This window comes from Panthera leo, chromosome C1 (genome assembly GCF_018350215.1).
Source record: "Panthera leo isolate Ple1 chromosome C1, P.leo_Ple1_pat1.1, whole genome shotgun sequence".
Classification (NCBI taxonomy): Eukaryota; Metazoa; Chordata; class Mammalia; order Carnivora; family Felidae; genus Panthera; species Panthera leo.
Genome location: NC_056686.1, coordinates 190,310,958 through 190,330,639, shown reverse-complemented (window position 1 = coordinate 190,330,639; position 19,682 = coordinate 190,310,958). Strand labels below are relative to the sequence as shown.

General features: G+C 51.1%; 1 protein-coding gene across 3 annotated transcripts in view; it reads right to left on the bottom strand.

Moving 5' to 3' along the window:
* Window positions 1-19,682, bottom strand: part of NRP2 (neuropilin 2) — a 116,506-nt gene that overhangs the window by 44,691 nt on the left and 52,133 nt on the right. For all 3 annotated transcript variants that reach the window (XM_042949850.1, XM_042949851.1, XM_042949853.1), the window contains exons 8-12: window positions 12,219-12,363; window positions 10,737-11,086; window positions 8,776-8,920; window positions 4,121-4,237; window positions 1,062-1,202 (exon numbers count right to left, since the gene is read on the bottom strand). In XM_042949850.1, coding sequence (XP_042805784.1) covers window positions 1,062-1,202; window positions 4,121-4,237; window positions 8,776-8,920; window positions 10,737-11,086; window positions 12,219-12,363 — 898 coding nt within the window. The remainder of the gene's footprint in view (window positions 1-1,061; window positions 1,203-4,120; window positions 4,238-8,775; window positions 8,921-10,736; window positions 11,087-12,218; window positions 12,364-19,682) is intronic.

Genomic DNA, 19,682 nt, shown 5'->3' with positions numbered 1-19,682 from the left:
TCCAGAATTTTGCAAGGCAGGTGGTAAACGCGGTCATTATTACAAATTAAATTACATAAAGTTACCATTAAATAAATGATATTGAAAATGAAAGGCCATACATTCTCAAGACTCAACACTTCCTAATGATTTTAATACCTTTTATCAGTATCAATGCTCCTGACGTCATTCATATCTATTCTAGCCGTCTGATGGCGAAAAACCATGTCGTGTAGTTCCTGTGCTTCCCAGCCCCGCCTCTGATCACGTCCTGTTGGCAGCTCAGCCACAGGAGGGCTTTACACCCCCAAAAGCTGCACACATTACAAAGCAGGGTTTTTCTTTGTCCTCAGAGTTGGTGGTGAGACCCTGACCCGAACGCCACTGTAAAAGCACGCTGCGGTGCAGAGGGTAGACGACCCTTGATTCTATGGGCTTCTAGGAGGGCTACAGGCAACCCCTCTCTGGCCACCGTGCCAAGAGGGGCTGCTAAGACCTGGCTCTGAAAGAGCGGCTGGACGATAGTTCAAGGACAGGCGTCAACACGCTCCTGGAGGCTGAGCGCCAGGCCACTCTACTAGACCCCCTGGGTGTGGCAGCATTTCGGACCCTCAGCTTGGTTTGCTACTGAAGCGATGATACCCTCGGAGAAGTATCAGCCAGGCTTGAGGCCAGGGTTTCCTAAGGAGGCATTTTAGGAACAACAGGCGGCTTGGTGTTGACAAGAGGCTCTGCCGTGTCAGCCGTGAGCGCTGGCTATGGAGACAGGGAGGCACTGACTCATCCCGTCTCCTAAAACCTCCCAACTGCTCTTTCTTTCTTCCTTTCCTTTCTTTTCTCTTGGCCTCTCTTGCTCCCTCTCGGCTTCCAGGCTGCACTGTAATCACAAGACGGGGCTAGAAACCGCCAGCCAGCTATGGTGTAGGGTGACGTTGGAAGCAAAGACTGTGGTGGTTTGCGGGCGCAGAGCAGAGGGTTGCTCTGTGGTGGGGAGTTACGAAGCTTGCCGGGGCATCTGGGGCTGGGAGACGTGGAGCAGGCTCCCCTTGCCTCCTTCACCGCTGAGTCTCTAGCCGGCTTACCTGGAAACGTCCGGTCGTGTGGGCTGGAGCTGCTGGCCCAGGTACTCCTGAGCCACTTGGCATGGTCGTACATCCAACCGCAGGGCTCCTCGGGGAAATCAAAGTTGCAATTGAATCCCGAAGGGAGCTGCAGATCTTTGTCTGAAAGTGGGGGGAAAATAACCCAAAGAAGGCAAATGAAATGGGTTCGGACAACAGCCACAGTGGTGCCATTGAAAGGGCTGGCAAGGCCTAAGTGGAGGGCAGAGAAAGAAGCGGCTCCCTTTGCTTATTCATTTAACTCATCTTGGCGATCGTTGGCTTTCGGGTCAGCCTTTGGTCTCATCCTTCCCAGGCATGAAAGCCAAGTCTGCCAGTGGTTCCCAGAGTAAGCAATTATAAATGAGGCCACCAAATGGCTTCGGGCTCTAATCAGGCTCTTCTGTCCACCTCAGAGAGCAGACAAATGTGAAAATTGCTGTTCCCTAAGTGCCAATGAAGAATGTCTCCCCGGTGCCTCAGTGGAAGGCTGGTTCCTGCCAACCTGGCTCTCAGAAGTGACGGGGCAGCCCATTAACATCCAGAGAGGCTGAAATGCCGGGGAGGTGCTGGCCAGGGCGGAGAAAGTGGGCTCAGAAACAAGGAAGTCTTTCACCTCCTGTGATAGGTCTTTTGTTCCAGAACACAGGGTCAGCCCGGCATCCCCGTGGGGTGCCAAGGCCAGGTAGGTGATTTGGCGTGTTAGGGCAGAACGAGGGGGCCAGACCAGCCGGCTGCCTAGCTCAGCACTGACCGGCAGAAAACATAATTCCACACGGCACTGAGAGCCTGCAGGCCAAGATCCCAGGGCACTAGAGAATGCTTTCCTCGTGGACATGTCCAAAGTGGCCGCGCCGTGGCCTGTCCCGTCTGCCTCGTTGTTCACCTGTCTAAGCTCCCACTCAGCTCTAAAAACCCAGTGTAAGCTGGTGCAGATGTGTGATTGAGCGGGGGCGGGTGTGGAGGTGGGGGAAAGAGGAAACGGGAATCCAAATGTGGAGGCTTGCCGGCCCGTGGCCGTGGCCGTAGAGACAGCGGAAAAGTGCTGGCTGATGCTAGCAGCGGGGAGGAAGCAGGGTCTTTGGCCTTCTCACTTCCCTTCTCAGGGTTCCCAGAGAGGAATTTCCGTGGGGAAGGCCTCGAATGCAGGGTAGGAAGTCTAAAGGGAACAACAGATGGGTGGGAACAAATTGCTCACACCATGGGGGCGAGGAAGGCCCACCTCTGAGGGGAAGGGACTGCCACCAGGCTCCCGTTGGGCCGCCCCTTCCCAAGACACAATACTACACGTTTGCCTGCCCTCAGCCAAAGTCAGCTTGACTTGACAGGAAACACATGGAGTCTATTACAGAAGCATCAACCTGTGGCTTGGAAAAGTCAGCCCTTAGCCCTCGCCCCCCTTCTCCCAACAATTTCTGAATTTCTATTTTTCTGTTAAAAAATATGGAGTAATTCAATATACCATAATTCCTCTCTAATGTTTACACGCATACTGTAGCTCAGGAACCAAATTCCACAAAAAGACCTTTTGCAAAAACAAAAACAAAACAAACAAACAAACAAAAAAAAACAAAAAAAAAAAAGAAAAGAAAAAGAAAAGAAACAGAGAAAAGGGAGGAACCATCAAAGAAAGCTAAAATGAAACAAACCACTATCAACGGGAAAATTATACGAAACTGCTGAAAGTCTGCGGCAGAACTCTGACATTTCCCTTTGGATTGCCACTTGGATAGAGCCCCGTCCTCCTGCCCTCCACCAAAGCTAACTCTGCTGATCCCATGCTGTCTATTAACTCCCTGTGCATTCCACTGTGAGCTCTCCAACTATCTGAAACACGCCTCGGAAGATTCTCCGAGTCTCTTTCTCCTCTTCACACAACAAAAACAAGTTCATTAAAATGTCAGAATCCTGTATTCAACTAACCCTGACCAAGAGCGTCCCCGCGCCCACACGATATACAAAAGCACATTCCTAAAAGCATATGCGTTAAATTATCATTTTTCAGTCACACAACTTCAGCATTTATTTTTGGCTTCCCGCCCATTCTGCTTTGCAGTCACTGTTTGGAGCCGTCCACTCCATCAGTGCGACCGCTCACACCGCAGTGGCCGGTGTGATGGCCTCGGCAGGTTGCGCCGTCCACCTACTGGGTGGGGGCTACATTGTGTGTCTCTGCCATTCCCCAAGTCCCTCCACTGGTCTTCCCTCATCTCATTTAATGAAGGTTTAATAGTGATCAGTAATGTACTGTAAATGGAGGCTGGCGAGCATTACATTCTAGCCAGAAACGCCAGGTGTTCCGAAATTTGTGGTTTGTTGGGAATGTCCTCACACTCAGTAAGGTGATGTTCTTTTGGGCTCTGCCAATTAGTGTTTTTATGTCACTCGGATGTGTTTACAAGATGAGAAAGGAGGTGACGCAGGGTGCCCAGGTGAAGACGCTGATCCGGAACCAGGAGGCCCTGTGATCTGAAGGAAGGGTTGAGGTGCCTTTGCCCATTCCTGCCTCTGTCGCTGACCTGGGCTCACCCCATGGAGGATGGGATGTGCCATTTGATGGAGCCATGGTTATCACGCTTTCTCAATGGGCAGTGTGCAAAGACACAGCGAAATTCGGTCGAGGAGTGGTTAACTGCTGTGTTAACCTGACTGCCGTGCTCCACAGACCGAGTCAGCCAGACGACCGTCAGATCTTCACCTGACTGGACGGTGGAGTCACAGCTCAGTAGCAAAAGGCCAAGGATTCTAATGAGGCCAAGCGAGGGCTGGAAAGGGAGCCTTCTCAAAGCAGGGGTGGGGGGTCCTCCCTGGATGGACTCTTACCTCAGCTGATGACCACTGGGTTCCCACTTATAGGCTGTACCGCTTGTTCCAATATCTGAGTGTTTCCAGAGCGATTGTAAATGGCCTCTGACCTCACACACCTCCCTGACCTCTGACCATGGGACGCCCGGGTCCCTGACCCAGCCACAGACCAGCGGGCTCTGACTGTTAGCACCGTGCCATCCCGGATGAACCATGACTCTGACCCCAATTCTCACCGTCCTCGAAGCTGCAGTTCTCCCCACACTCCGTGGTTTCTTCATCGATGGGATATGGGGTGGTGGTCTCTTCACTCTTCACAGTGGGTCCCAGTGTCTCTACTGTGGGCTTTGAGTCTGCGTAATGGCAAAGAAAGGGGAATGAACACTGTGTATGGCAGTCTGCATTGAAACCCAGCAAGAGGAAGATGCCCCAAACTAAGTTTCCTTTTTATGTATTTATTTTTATTTTTTGAGAGAGAGAGAGTGCGTGCGCATATGAACACGCTGGGGCAGGGCAGAGGGAGAGAAAGAGAAAGAGGGAGGGAGGGAGGGAGGGAGAGAGAGAGAGAGAGAGAGAGAGAGATCACCTTAAGCAGGCTCCACGCCCAGTGAGGAGGCCAATGTGGGGCTCCATCTCAAGACCCTGGGATCAGCCAAAATCAAAAGTCGAATGCCTAACCAACTGAGCCACCCAGGTGCCCCTAAGTGTGGGCTTATAGAGGAGGAAGAAAGGATAACTACTAACGATGGACACACACACACACACACACACACACACACACCGCTCCGGAGTCACCTCTGTGAGCTATCAACAAATTAGGAGCATTGTCTGAGTTGAGCAAGAATGGTCCCAAGCTGCAGAAACAGCCACGACAGAGGCACGGACACAAATCCGTGCTCTTTACCCCACAGCAGAGGTCCTGGAGCCGGCATGAGAGGCCACGTGGGGCCATGGTGGACGTGGGTGAAGCTGACCCCAAGGCAGGCTAACCCGTGCTCTGGGTGCTCTGTCTACGACAGAAGCGTGGGTGATACGCACGTGCACGAAATGAACAGTGTCCCCCTAAATGAACGGTATCCCTCTAACACAGTTTTGAGAAAATCCCGGTGTTTCATGAAATGAGCTTCTTGTGCACTGCCCCTCGGTGGCTCCTGACGTGCCTTCCTGCCGACTCACCCTGCTTTTACGTGGAAGGGATGTTCTCTTTTCAATCTTCTCTGACTCACACAGAACTTTTATGGAACCCAAGCTAACTGACTGATGCGGCCCACCTATAACAAGATAATCAGAAGCACAATAGCGAAGCCAAGAGCCAAGCCAGACAGCTGGGGAGGTGTAACTCCAGACATTGTTGTTCGTGTTTGCACGAAACTGAATGGAAAGGAATATGGACTCAAAGGGACTCATGCTCCACTTGGTGGAAGTAATTAGGCCTGTGCCTCTAGGTCAGGTCAGGGTGTGGCAAATTCAAATGCTTACTGAACGCAAACGGCTACTGTAAGCAAGACAGCTGACTGGGGGCCAGGAGAGTAGAGTGGGGGATAGAAGGTGGCAGAGGGGATCTCGCACGCCCAGTTTAAGGGCGGCCACCAGGACCGGCTCCAGCACCCTGAAGGCCTGAGGGGACGTGGCCCAATGCGGCCAGATCTTGCAAAAAAATTTTTTTTCCCACTCGAAGCCAAAAATCCCCATGGGAGATCTCTAGACCTGTCAGTGTTGGCAACTTATCCAAAGTATTATAATAAGGAGCATGCAGCAGAGCTTGGCCGGGCCAAACCTGGCTGCAGGCAGTCAGTTCTGACCTGGGCTCTAGGTGATTCATTCACCCTTCCATTCACTTGTCTATTTGCTCCCGCCAGTCATTCATTCAGCAACTTACTTATGAAATGAACGAAACAATGAGTCAGGCCCTGGGTGGGGCCAGGAGGGGTTCTGGTAAGTGGCGCTCAAGTCTGTGTGTTGCGGGGTGGGGTCTTCATCCCAGAGCTGCCCTCCAACGCGACTCTCCGAATAAGCTCATGCATTGTTCTTCCCATTTCTATACATGTTCCTTTGCACTATTGTACGTGATTAGGCACCTTTGTCAGGCACACTTCAGGATACCATTTAATAAAGCCAGGAGCTGAAGGAAATCGCTAAATACGCTGAATAGCTTTTTCACGGTCGACTTCCCACCTTTCTGCTATTAAATACTACGCACATAACCTTTCATACTTCCCTTTGCCGTATCTGCCTCTTGCTCACAGTAAATAGCAAATAACCTCGAAGCGTCCTAATTTGTAAGCTCAGATTTGTCACTGTGTCACAAAATCTCAAACTCGATTGTAAAGCAAACTATGGGCAGCAAAGCAAGAAGTAATCATTTGAAACACAAACAAACAGGTGAGCCCGCCCTGTCACATTATTTAGCTGCAGTGACTCAGGCCAGCCCTATTATTTTTCCTGCTATCCTTTCAGGGTAGGAATGAAGTGAACCAGGGATGAGTCGCTGAAGGAATGGGAAATTGAACAGCAGAAAAGCCACATGGCCTAGGAGAATAGTTTCTGGGGGATGTTAGGAAGCTGGTTGGCACGGATAATGTCAAATCCAGGGGTACGGGGGGCTGATGAGGCGAGAGGGCAGGGCGTGTGAAGGAAAGTGAGAAGGCGGGGCCGTGTCTGCTGTGTTTTGCTGGGAGCTCAGAGGTAACTACCCATCAAACTGCAATGCTCCCCTGCAATTGAAACCAGATGTCAGAGACTTCAAAGGGAAGGAGGCTGGGCGGAGGGTAAGAAGCCCCAACTCTGATGTTCCAAGGAATGGCCAGGCAGGACTTTGAAATGAGAAACCTGTTGCTGACCATCACCAGGGTAATTTGGGCCAGGTTGGGGTAGGGGGGCAATAAGAGGAAAAGGACATTAGCAACTGTCCTGCCAGTCATAAAGCAGGGCCAGCCTGGGAGAGGCAGGGCACGGAAGGCCAGAGCATAGGAGGGAAGCAGGAGTCAGCATCCAGCTACCTAAGCAACCTCTGGCAAGTAGCTTCCTTTCTCTGGGACTCAGTTTCCCCATCTGTGAGAGAGAGGTTGGCCTAGATATGTGATTTTTGTTTTTTGATTTAAAGTGTGTGCCACACTCATTAGCAGGTTGTGGGATCAATGTGTCGGGTCATGGCCAGCATTTTTTGAACGTGAACTGTAATATTTCAGAGTACGCTCACATGGGGAAAATGAGCACTGATCTGGGAACCTTTCGTTCCGTTGTATTTACTCATTATAACAGGTTTGTTAGGTGCCAGGCAGCAGTCTAAGCAGCTTACATCCATTATTTTACTGAATCCTCATTACAACCCTGGAGGGTAGATACACTCTCATCATCCCCGTTTTTCAGCTGAGATAACCAAGATGCTGAGAGGCTAAGTAACTCGTCTGAGGTCATGCAGCCAGCGATCGGCAGAGACAGGGCTTCTACTTGGCAATCTGTGCTCAGGGCCCAGGCACTTAACAGTACGCTATAGCCCACATGCACACACTGTGTGAGTGTGTGCCTGCAAGTCAAGTGGATTGTGATACAAATTTTCAACCGTCGATCATGGTCAAAAATGTTTAAAAGCCCCTGGCCTACAAGTTCCTGGCTCCCCTGCAGCTCTAACCGTTTGATTTCGAAAAGGCCGTAAATGAAGCCAGCTTGTACCCCTGTTGGACGGCAGTTTTCAGCACCTGCAAGCAGACAGCTGACGTGCAGGCTGCAGCGAATTGGCCTTTCCCCTTCGTGACGGGGAATAAAGTGTCTTCCCACTAAAATGTGTTCACTGGGGCTGCCTTCAATCCAAAGGTGAGAGAGGCTAATTTGGGCCTGATTTCCAGCCTGTGTGCCTCAATGGGGCTCCTCCTCTGTGCCATCATGGCCAGCACACGGGCAGCACTTTGCTCCCTGGGAGCCAGAAGCACTTCTCCGACATGCCCTTATTAATCCTTCCCGCTACCCTGCTGGGTGAGCTGGCGACAGGTACGGCACAGACAGGAAAATGGAGATACCTGGGGCTCTGGTGGAGAGAGGGAGGGTGGCTCGGCCTGTGTGCTGCTCCTGCTGGCACTGGGTTCATGTGGCCCCCCTGAGCTCCTTCTGGAGGGCAGTGAGCCAGCTCCGGGTGAGATCTGCTGCCAGCTTTGCTACAGGAGGTGCCCGGAGGGAAGGTGGGGCCTGACTCAGAAGAAAGGGGTGCTTTCCAGAAACCAGAAGCGTGGGCATGCTCGGTGGGCCTTATCCACATTAAGGAGAATTAGAGGACCCCCCTGCCCCCGCCACCACCAGCCTGGGCCACTGAGGAGGGGGCGGGCAGGAATGAACAAGACTCCTGCTCCACACCGGGAAGAAGTCCTATTCCCGTCAGCTTCCCTGCAACAGGGTCCCTTCTGAGCAAATAAATGCCTTTTACAGATGTGGCTTCAAAATGAAAATGAAGTCTCTTAGCCACTGACATCTGGAGGCCAGATTCAGACATAAACCGATTACTTTATTATCATGAGGGGGTTTTTTTCTTCCCTAAATCAACAGCCACAGCCTTCTGGCCTGAAGAGTCAGGGTCTAATTGAATTTGGGTGGGTCGTGTGTGGTTACGATTTGTTTTTGAGAGACTTGGGCTGGAGAGCTGAAACGATCCTTCAAAAAAGACAAAGCACATCCCTTGAGAAACTGTCCCGAGCCCAGAGGCTGCGGTGCCCGTGGTCTGAGGCAGGGGAACACAGCAGGGCCTGGGGTGGGTCAGGTTCCGAGCTGACAGAGCTTCAGCAGGGAAGGCTGCCCCCTCTGCCCATCCGTGTCATGGTCTGAGCTCCTCCCAGGGCATCCCGGGAAGCCAGGCTCACGAGACCCCGCGGGCGAGAGCCCTGGAGTGGAAGGCGGGCCTTACCTGTCCAGTCGCAGCCCAGCACTTCCAGCCGCATCCCAATCCCTGCTGGAGACCACCGCTCGGGGTACACCCGCACGTACTGTGCAGGAACGGGGTCGAATCTTCGGATGTCCGGGGTGTCGTAGTGCATGTTCCCTTCAAACAGCTGCAGGGGAGACAGGCCACTCAGCCCTTCTTCTGTGGGACGCCCTCCCCTCTCCCCCTCTTCTTCCTTCTCCCCTTCCTGCCCTTCTCCTCCATCCAGAAGGCAGCCTCATAGTTATCTCACTGGACATGACAACCCACAGGAGCTCCATTCTCAGACCGAGGTTTTGATTCAGTTGGAAGATGGCTAGGGTCCCAGAAACATGGAAAAGAGGGAGCAAACGCAAGTGGCAGTTGCCAGCTTCTGTCTTCTATCCTGGGACGGGAGACCGAGGGCTCGGGAAAGAATTAGGCTCCGAATAAGCCTTAAGTTGGACTTGGCTGGAGAAGTGAGTTTGAGGCTGCTTTGCCCGTTGTCTTAGAAGTTCTTGTTGCAAAGCTACAAAGTCTAGATGTGAGACCCAGCTCACTGATAGCTCTCGGGTCACTGAGGTCGCTGAAGGTAAAGCCATCCTCTTCTCTAGGCTAATGACAACATCGTCTCATCACACATTTGATAGTCTGAGACTATGTTCCTTAGTTTTGTTCAGCAGAGCCAATTCTCTCACAACAAAGCTCACCTGAAGCCCAGGTACCTGAATTGAGGACAGTATGGCTGCCCCGGTCAAAGGAGGGTGGGGGACCCAAACGAGAGCACACGTAGAAGCCACCGATTTAGGGTGATGCCAGTGTGGAGACGTGCTAGGGGCTGTGGCACCTAGGGACGCTGCAGGGCTGCCTCACTTGCAGGATGCCCACAATTCCCAAAGGGGGGCACTGTCATCGGGAGGGCCAGGCCCTGACCCTGGCTAAGATCATCTCCTTTCCCAGGCTCCTACGATGGTCCAGAAGAGTCAGGGTCAGCTCTCCCGGGAAAACCCATGATCCAACTTCTGCTCTGCCCACTACAGGTTCTAGCTACCAACTCCTGAGCCTTTCCAGGCTTCCAAATTGTGAGCTGGGTGTTTACATCAGCGCTGCAGAGCCTCCAAACCAGCCCGTGCCTCTGCATTAGGAATGGAAACATTTGCTGAGCAAAGGCAGCCAAACGGAGACACGTCATTCCCCCTTCCTTGGTAGGGGTCTGCTCTTCTGAGGAAAACGAGGGTAACTTGGCAGTTAGGATCAGAACGCCTGACTACCCCCAAGATTGACCCGGAGAAGGACAAAGGCACGATGTCTTTTCCCCTTGCTGGGGCTCCTCCATACCCCGTGTTGAGGGCTGACCTTCCTTCCCTGATGGTGGGAGGGGCAGGCTGCGTTGGCCTGGGTGAGTTTCTCCCGCCTCTCCCCAGCCTCAGTATGAGAGGTGGGAAGATCGAAGCAGAGTCAGGACTGGGAAAATACAAACGAGTGCAGTGACATTCAAAAACAACAACAACAAAACAGTTGTTTTTGGAAGTAATCCCCTCGTTTCTACAGTTTAGCCTCCAAAAGCTACATCCCGTTTGGACGTCTGGCCAATTCCAAGGAAAGTTCATGTGAAGGAGGGTATAAAGGGTATCACGCTTTACAGAAAGGCAGTGCTGAGTGGTGGGTAGGTGTCTGGGCTCCGGAGTCAGGCTGTGTCCGAACTGTGGCTCTCCACAGGTAGACATCAAGCCTCAGCTTTGTCATCTCTAACACGGGAGCGGCAAAACAATCTCCCCCTCTAGAGATGTTGTAAGGATTAAACATGGCATTTAGCACAGTGTGTGGCACAGAGTAATGTATAAGTTAATGCTTGTTTTGTTAGAACACAGGGGTTTGGTGAAGACTGCCTAGTTGGGCAGTCAGCACCTCCAAACTGAACTTCTCTGTCCGGGGTAAAGTTAGGGAATCTTCCAGAAAATACCTACCTTCGGCTGCTGGGTCCTGGGGTCCTGGATGTGTTCCCAGTCTCTGCCGTTTAGGCTGTAGGAGACTTTGAACTTGCGCACAAACGCCCTGGCTTCCACGGCAGTGATGCTGTCTCCTCCACGAGCCCCCTGGATGATGATGCCCTTCACCGTCTTGGGCACTCCCAGGTCCACCTGCAGCCACTCCTCGCCCGGCTGGGCCTGAGGGACCCGGGGGAACCAACCCGAGCGGCTGCTGATGAGGCGGGCGGCGCTGGGGCTCCAGAGGTACTCGCGGGTGGAGGAGGCTGAGATCTGAGAATCAGGGATGAGGCCCGAGAGCATCCCCAGCATGTTGGAGCAGGGGGCATCTGTGGAGGGGAGGAACGTAACAGCTCGTGGCTGGCACCCTGCTTAACGGATACCACCTCCCGTTAATAGGGAGCTACAAAAGAACCCGACTATCAAACGCTGTCGGCCAGCACCGATTTCTTTGCATTTCAAGCACGGTGGTTAAGAGCCCAGACTGGCAACCAGACTGCCTGGGTCCACGTTTGTTTTGTCGCTTGCTAGCAGTTTGACCTTGGGCAAATGATTGAACTGCTCTGTGCCTCAGTTTATCTAGGTCTAAAGGAGGGCTGGTGGCAGAACTTACCTCTCGGGGGTTGTTGTAAGGATTCCATAAGTTACTACATGAACGCTCATGGCACAGGGCCTGGCACATCTCAGCGCTCACACTGTTAGCCAAGGGCTCTCGAATCCTCACCAGTGACACCAGTCCCCAGTGAGCCTCCCAGGGCAGTGAGCGCGGGGGGAGTTCAGCTGAGCCCAGAACTGCTTCCCGGGTGACTGCTTTCCCAACTGGATGGACACGTACCTAGGGTCAGGTTCTTGCTTCCACTTGTTATCACCGCTCGTTACTACCTTGCATCCTTTGCACATGCTGTTCCTCCCACTCCAAATGCTGTTCCCCTCAGTCGTCATCAGGCTAACCTTTACTCACCCCCAAGCTTAAGTGTCCCCTCCTCAGAAAGGCCATCCCCAAATTTCTAATCAACAGTCAGGTCCCCTCGGCCACTGTTTCTCGGAGCACCCTGTTCTTTTCCTTCCTACACGCATCCTAGTTTATAACTATCCAGTGCTTGACGACGTTATTATCTATGTTGCCCACCAGCCTGAAAAAGTGTCATGATGTTAGAGACCCCATCTGCTTGTTCACTTTTCCTGTCCACTTTCACTCCCAGTGTGGGGCCTGGGGCACAGCAGACCTTCAAAACACACTTGTGCCGCCAATGACCGAGTGGCTAAGACACAGATAAATGGCGTGTGGCAAGGCAGGGTCTGCAGTCAGGGTGCATTCGATGCTCATAAACTGAGTTCCAGGTGAAAGCGGACCTTCGGGAAAGGTCACGTGGTGCAATCATGCTATGGGCAGAGGGCTGGAGGGGGGAGCAGAGCCCAGGGCACCATCAGCTCCCCAGCCTTACTGGGGCGCCCCCTCACCTGTGACCCGGCAGCCGAAGAGCTCCAGCCGCAGGGCAATGCCGGAGTGCCAGGTCTGGGGCCGGACCCTGACGAACCTGGTCAGGAGCGGCGTGTGCAGCTTGTTCAGAACCACCTCCGTGGCATCGTTGTTGGCTTGGAATACCTGCAGCGGAAGACGGGAAACTGCCGTTGAAGTCCCGGTTTGTAGGCTGGCCACTCAACACAGTCCTTGAAGGCAGTGCAAAAGTTCCGTTGAACCTTATTTCCCTCCAGTTTAGAAAGAATCAGTGCGTTTGTTGTTTGGGGCTTTGTTAGAAGCCCCATGAAAAAAAAAATCTAATGGCTCACACTGCTCTCACGTGAAAACAATAAATGGTCTTCACAAAAACTTTTAAAGGAAAGGAAAATTTTGCCTCTGGCCGAGAGCAAGCAGAGGGAAACACGTTTGCCTTGAAAAGGAAAACGCTTTCAGGAGCAGAGAGAGGGAGAGGCACAAAAAGTGGAATATTCTTTAAAAATGGAGCCGAAAGGTCATCTTTTAGGGCTGGCAGACCCCACCCACTAGCTCGAACTTGATGCTCCCCCCTCCGTCATGGTGCAGGCATATAGGAATATTCACAGGGTATTTTCACAAAGTGCTTCAACAGTTGTCTTGTTAGTTACTTTGAGGCCTCCCTGCTCCATGAGCGGGTGAGAGCATGGGGCCACCCACCATCTACCCCTAATGGCCCTGTGTCAATCAACACTTTTTTGGTTCTCTCTGGTCTTTGTTGTAGGGTCAGGGTTGCAGACAGTCTCTCAGAGTCCTGCTCTGGCTTCCTCTCACTGTAATCCCCGCCCTGTAATGAAATCCATCCCTGTCCCCATCTGACCAATGCATCTCTTAGGGGAGGAAAGGCTTTTTGGGAGCAGCTTCTAAGCCAACATGGTAGGAGTAAGTCCTAGTTTACCAGATGGCCCAAATCAATAACTGCCATATGGACCTTATGCTTTTCTGTGCTCTCCATTAAAAAAAAAAAAAAAGTAGCTGGTGCAAGTATATATGAGTTTCTCTTGGTTTCTCTGGCTAAGGGTGGAGGGAGAGACCAACCAACCGTCACTTCTAAATCATACCTGTCATAGCTCTAACAATCAGGAGACTTTGCAAATCTACTCACGGCCAACTCTGCAACACGTAGCAATTTCTTCTGGGTCGAGGGACTAAATACTTCAGCTCATGATACCTATAGCATGCCAGGCATTTGGGCATGACAGGGCTGGGACAAGACGATGGGGAAACTGGAATGTTTGAATACCCCTGAGCCAGATGCTGTGTAAACACAATTACCTCTATAATGCCCCAGAAGGTAAGTATTATTATTTCTGCTTTATTGACGAGAAAATGGAGGCTCAGAGATGTCTGTCTGGATCCAAAGCCCCTGCCATGTTTTTAGGCTGTAGGCTTGTGGGTTCCTATGTTGACTGTCATCTCTTTTAATAAATTTGCAGCGTTTATGTTGGTGGCTAGGAGTCTTGGAGCCCTTAAGGTCTCCAAGCATGGGCTGAATGGAGGTGGAGTTGCTGTTCAGGGATGTGTGTTTATAATCCTGACATAGAAAGCTCTAGGTCACAGCAGTGGGCTGCACGGCAGCTTAGAGCTAATTAACAACGTGGTTCTTTCTTTCCCATGAACTGTAACTAGGAACTCTGCCATTTGGCAACCTTGAACCCTTCATATTTCCCACTTGCTGAGGTCAAAAGTTAGAGCCATTTAATAGCACAGCACTGATGGCCTGGGGGGGGGGGGGCGAAGAGTAAGAGACGCTACACCTTTTGCGACCAGATGAGGGGAGGTGGCTCATTTAAGACAGATGGAAGAAAGGCGAGGAGGAAACAGGTTTTCACTGGCCTACCATATTCAGTTTAAACCTCTTGTTCCTGGTGCTAAGCCCACCGACCCAGGGGAGCTCCCCCCGACAGCCTGCCCAGCTTGCTGCTTCCCTTTCCTTGCTGGGGAGCCTCCTGCCCAGCCCTGAGGCCAAGTTCCTTCCTTTGCTGCCTTGCTAACTGCAGGGAGTAAGAGGCAGAACTGGTTGACCACCGGGGTCTCTCTCACAGGTTTGATTTGGCTGCTTCCTTTACAGTGATGGGGGACAAAGAGGGGCAAGAAAACAAAACAAGGGAAGAATGGCCAGGGAAACAGGAGGAAAGAGGCTTAAGGTCAGACACTTGGGGAAAGGCCGATGGGGAGAAGGGGAGAGAGGTACCAAACCTCTGTGATCTTAATCTTGGAGAAGGATGACCGGAGGAGGGGACAGGGTGCAGGACGGCTCTGGCCTGGCCATGCCCACTCCATGGCTTCTTGGGTGCTTCTAAAGGACGCTGCAGCTCTGAGAAAGGAATGGAGGAACTGAATCCAAGAGAATGAGATGACTCAGTCCTCCTAGAATTCAGCATGAGGCAGAAGCTCTTGTTTGTTTGTTTGTTTTTGTTCTTTTGGCAAGGCAGGAGCAAATGCAGCACTTTGCTTATTTGGGGAGGGTGCTGGGAGCAGTGGGGGGCCACCACCAGCCTGCTCCCTGAGGACGGTGAAGGTGACTGTGTGTGGCCTCCATCCGGAGATGCTGAGGAGTTCATATGGGGGCGGGGGGAAGCTTGATTTGTCATGTGAATACAGAAGTGGAGCGTTGAGTGGATTTGAACTTTAACACGGCTGCTAATCCACAACATATACACCACGCTGGTACCGTTTAGAAACACAGCACGTCTTATGTGTTTTTAATATCCAATTTTATCTTATCTGACCCCTTCATTTTTCAGCCTTGGCAGACAACAGTGCGAAACCTTTCCTTCCTCCCGCTCAGTAAGGAAATGACTGTGTCTTTGGACTGCCTTTGGGCGGCTGGCATGTGCGTGAGGCATGTGCGTGAGTGCGGCTGCACGTGGGCGTGGCCACGCGCACATGCGAGTGACCCAGTCTGGCGAGGGGGTTGGTCTTCCCCCAGAGGCACGAGGTCCCAGACTTTGGGTGAGCCCCCTGGATCTCCGCCTACGGTGGCCCCAGTCGGAGAGGGGACGAGCACGCGGTTTCTCTGCTGAGGCCACCTAGCTGACCGCTCCAACTCCGCGTCATTCTAATTCCGTTTTGCTCACTCTGCTCCTGCCCCTGCCTGGAACCACATGAAGCCTCATTCAGTGTGGCCTCAACTTATCCTTCTTGGTTTCCTGTTTGCCCTTGACTTTGTGCTCAGATCTGCCCCTGCTCTCTGGACCCTTTGCTGAAGGAATCCCACCTTGTTTGATTAAACCTGTGATACACCTTTCATGCTGAGTGTGGTGGAGTGGGGAAAAAAAATCCTCAGACTTCACTGAGGCAGGAGCCAGGACAGACACTGCGCTGCAGATTAACTCGTAAGTGTGGGCAAATATCTCCACCTCCCCCAGGCCTCAACTTCCTCCTCTATTAAATGAGTTGATTTGTAAGGTCTTTGCTGGCCCCCAGATTCTAAGGCTTTCTGCATAAGAGTGTCCAACTAGAACTGCCCCAGCAATGTAACAGGGCATTTTAGTTGTCCATTGTCCCTTAGAGTCTGAGTGCTTTTGTAGACGAGTGCTGTGGGTTTTAATACGCTTCAAATAGTGCCCAAAACACATGATGAGTGCCCCACTCAGAGGGAGAGTATACCTTGTTGATGTTTTCGCTCAATAACGGTTCAAATTATGAATAATGAAAAGTAATGAATAACAACACCTTAGTCCTTACATATTGTCTTGCACCCAAAGATACCAAAGTGCAATTTATGAAAATCCATTTTTAATGAAATATTAAGCAGTTTCTATTTCTCCTGACCCAATGGATTTACAAGGTCTCTATTTTTCTCCCTGCATCTTCCTATTTATAGCTGGTAAATGCTATCATATATTATACATCTTTATGACTTTCTCAATGCTTCTGTGGTTTCAGAATCACCCTTCATATGTTTTTTGATCAAATTCTCTGAGATGGATTCTTGGCATCTAGTCTAGGCGCTGCAAGGTAAGGGGTTGTGTGCATGGGAAATGATGCCAGGAAATTGGTTTTATTCCCTACTCCCTGCCGACTCACTGAATCACTATAGGCAAATCAATAATCCTTAGATACCTTGGTTTCTCCTTCAGGAAGATAAACTCAATAACAGGCTTGCAGGTGAACGCTAAAGTCTACCAGCCCTCCCTGCTGGCTCCAATGGCTGCACAACACCCAGGACAGATGTTACAGTGAAAGCTACATCACAAGTGACAAATGGGTCTCTGTTCAAAGGGGAGGGTTCAAGCTCTAACAGCCATTGACTCTCATGTCCCACTTCGAGGTCGTAACTTGACAGTAAGGTGTCCATAATGCTGAGAAGAATCAGTGGATCGTCAGTATATGGTACACACCCAGATAAGCATAAGACACCCAGATCATCAAACTGTGATAACATGATAACATCTGTTTTAAAAGCTGGATGTCACAGATGGTATACGTTTTTGTTAATTTTAAAAGAAAAACTGGGGCGCCTGGGTGGCTCAGTCGGTTGAGCGCCCGACTTCAGCTCTGGTCATGATCTCACTGTTGGTGAGTTCGAGCCCGCATCGGGCTCTGTGCTGACAGCTCAGAGCCCGGAGCCTGCTTCCAGTTCTGTGTCTCCCCCTCATGCTCTGTCTCTTTCTCTCAAAAATAAATAAACGTTAAAAAAAATTTAAGAAAAATAAAAGAAAAATGCTAATATGGTTGCTTTACCACCCCAAAAGAAAACCAGAAGTGTATTCAAGTAGGGATACACAATTAGTGTATCCCTAGTTTTTTTAAGAGGTAAGGATAGCATTGATTGATGTAATTATTAAATTGTGTGTGTGTGTGTGTGTGTGTGTGTGTGTGTGTGTGTGTTGAACACATAGATTTCTTCAAGTGCATCCCTGTAAACCAAGTTTAAAAAGGAATAAAGGAATTCAGGCACAAAGTGGTTTGGATAATCCATTTGGTGCCTCGCTGAATTCTGAACATAATCCAACACTTTCCAATTGATTCTTGAGACCTTTGGTTTACTTGCAGTAAGACAGAATCTGAGACCAGCAGCACTGCAAAGATTTTCTGATTTGCGCCTCTGGGGGGAGGGGGCACCTGCCAATTAACTTGGCTGCCACCCAGCATCCCAGCGAGGTTACTTTCTATACCCCACCCAGGAAAAGAAAATCAACATGTTTTGACCATGCCTACGAGCTCCTAAGGCGTGGAGTATACCAGTACGTGAAATGAAAGAAAATAATATATGTGATCTAATAGGAAACATCTAGCCGGAAGGCATCCCTGATGGTTTTGAGGTCATCTCTTCTCTGTTTTTCATCCCCTTTCTTGTTACAGCCACCGCTCCCCGCTGACCTGTCCATAAGTCTTCTTTTAAGAGTATGCAGTGACTCTAGCAAAGCTGAGAACAAGTGAAGTGCTGGCCAGGTGGAGGCCTCTCTGGGCAGGGGTGTTTCCTGCCAGGCCCACATCCCTCGCCGTCGCCCCCCTCATCTCTGCCATCAGCACTCAGGTGCCCGGGACGGCGTGGATGCTTCACGTCCATCGCAGGCTTTGAGCTTCTTGGCAGAGAGATACGGTGCAGGCTCGCGGTGTGAGCTGGCTGCTTAACCTTCCTCAAGCAGGCAGGCCCTATAGTTGACACGCGCGGGCTCTCGTCATGTGCACCGTCTCCCATCCGAGTAGGGCTTTGGTATTCAGTCTGCACACGCCTGTCTCTTCATTACCTATGGCATGACCTACAGTTTATTCCGATTTTGCTGTAAGTATCTGAACATGGCCAGCTCCAGGGACTGCAAAGAAAGCAGGCAATTTTTCAAAGGCAACACAGTGCTGGAGCCCTGAGGTAGAAATTGTGCAGGAGATGTTCTTCTTCTTCCCTTTTTTTTTTTAAATAAATATTTCTCTCCGCTAATAAATGTTTCATTGCATCCAAAGTTCTCCTTTTCAATCTACTTGGCACGGACACTCAAGGAGGAGGAGAACAAAGCAGGCAGAAGGGAGAGGTGGCAGGAACAGAGGGCAGAAACTGGGGAAACCAGTGGCAGATTTTAAAAATTTCTCTCTGAAACAACTGAATGGACTCATCCTCACTGCAGAACCAAAGGCCTGTCTGCTCTCTCCCACCCTCTTCCCTGGCATCTTCTCTAAAACCAGCCACCGGGCCTACACATAAAAATAAATTGTTAATCAATGAACACCATCCTGTTTAATTAATTTGTTGCGCCAAACAGGCAAGGGGTGGGGGGCAGGGTAGGGGGGCTGTTGCACTCGGGGACAACGATGTTAAGGTAATGGACGCTTTTTTTTTCCTTTTTGTAAATCATGGCCCTGACAATTCTCTCTTAAAACTCCTCCTTAAAGACTATAAAAAAATTTTTTTAAAGCTGCTTTCATTCTAGTGGATGTGGGAACTTAGCCAGACACAGAGTCAGAAGGGATGTGTCTCATATAGATGTGTATACATATACAGATATGAGAGAGAAGTGGGGGAGACTTTAAGGGAGGGGAAGAAGGGGGGCAGGGCAGAGAAAATTCCTTAGCTACCAAATGCTCATTTATGACCATGATGCCCTCCTGTCTCCTGCTCCTTTACTTAGGGCTGTTTTTGTCATCAGGCAGCTCTGCTGATGCAAAGGAGAAGACAGAGGAGCAGGGACATGTCATGGGGTGGAGGGCGGGGGAGGCCGGTTTCTTCCTGAGGGTGAGGGCGGAGGTGGGTGGGACGTGTGCATCCCATCTGTGTGTGCCTTGTGGGTCCCCGTTAGATTTACTGCAGGATTATGTTACCCCCATCGAGACGCCGAGCCCTGGAACACAGCATACTAACAGGATTAGGGTTTTGGGACTGGAGACAGGAAAGCACCAAGGAGAAGTGGAGGGGAGAGCAGCTCAGGGATTTGGGGCTAGAGGAGAGATGGTGTGGGGGAGAGTATAGCATCAGAGCAATGAAAGGGAGTGGCCAATGTCCTCCCAGGAAGGTCGGGAGAGAAACACAGGCATTCTCACATTGTCACATTTTTTGAGAAGGTGTCTTTAACTTGCAGGTGGGCAGAAGAGAGCGTGAAAGGGTATGGGAGTCAGGCTCCGGAGACTCTCTGCCAACCGCATTCCTCTTCCAGCGGAATCTCAGCAAATCTCCGAGCAGGGAAATGGTGATGGCAAAGAACCCGACAACCTACCAGATGAGGTGTTCACTCCAACGCTCATCTAGAGACGCTGGGGTTAGGGCAAAGAAGAGTTTTTCCAGCCCCAGCAGAATCACTACACCCTTTTATAAGCCCTGCTCACTCGCTCTGTCCCACTGGCCTCGGTGCACGGCAGTGAGATGGAAGGCATTGGGAATTTGGCAGGGAGCATCGTAAGCGCCAGGGAGGCTGGCCTCAGCTCCCAGAGACAATTCAGCACCCATGGGAGTTGGGTGAAGCCGGCCACAGGAGCCTGATAGAAAAAAGGTT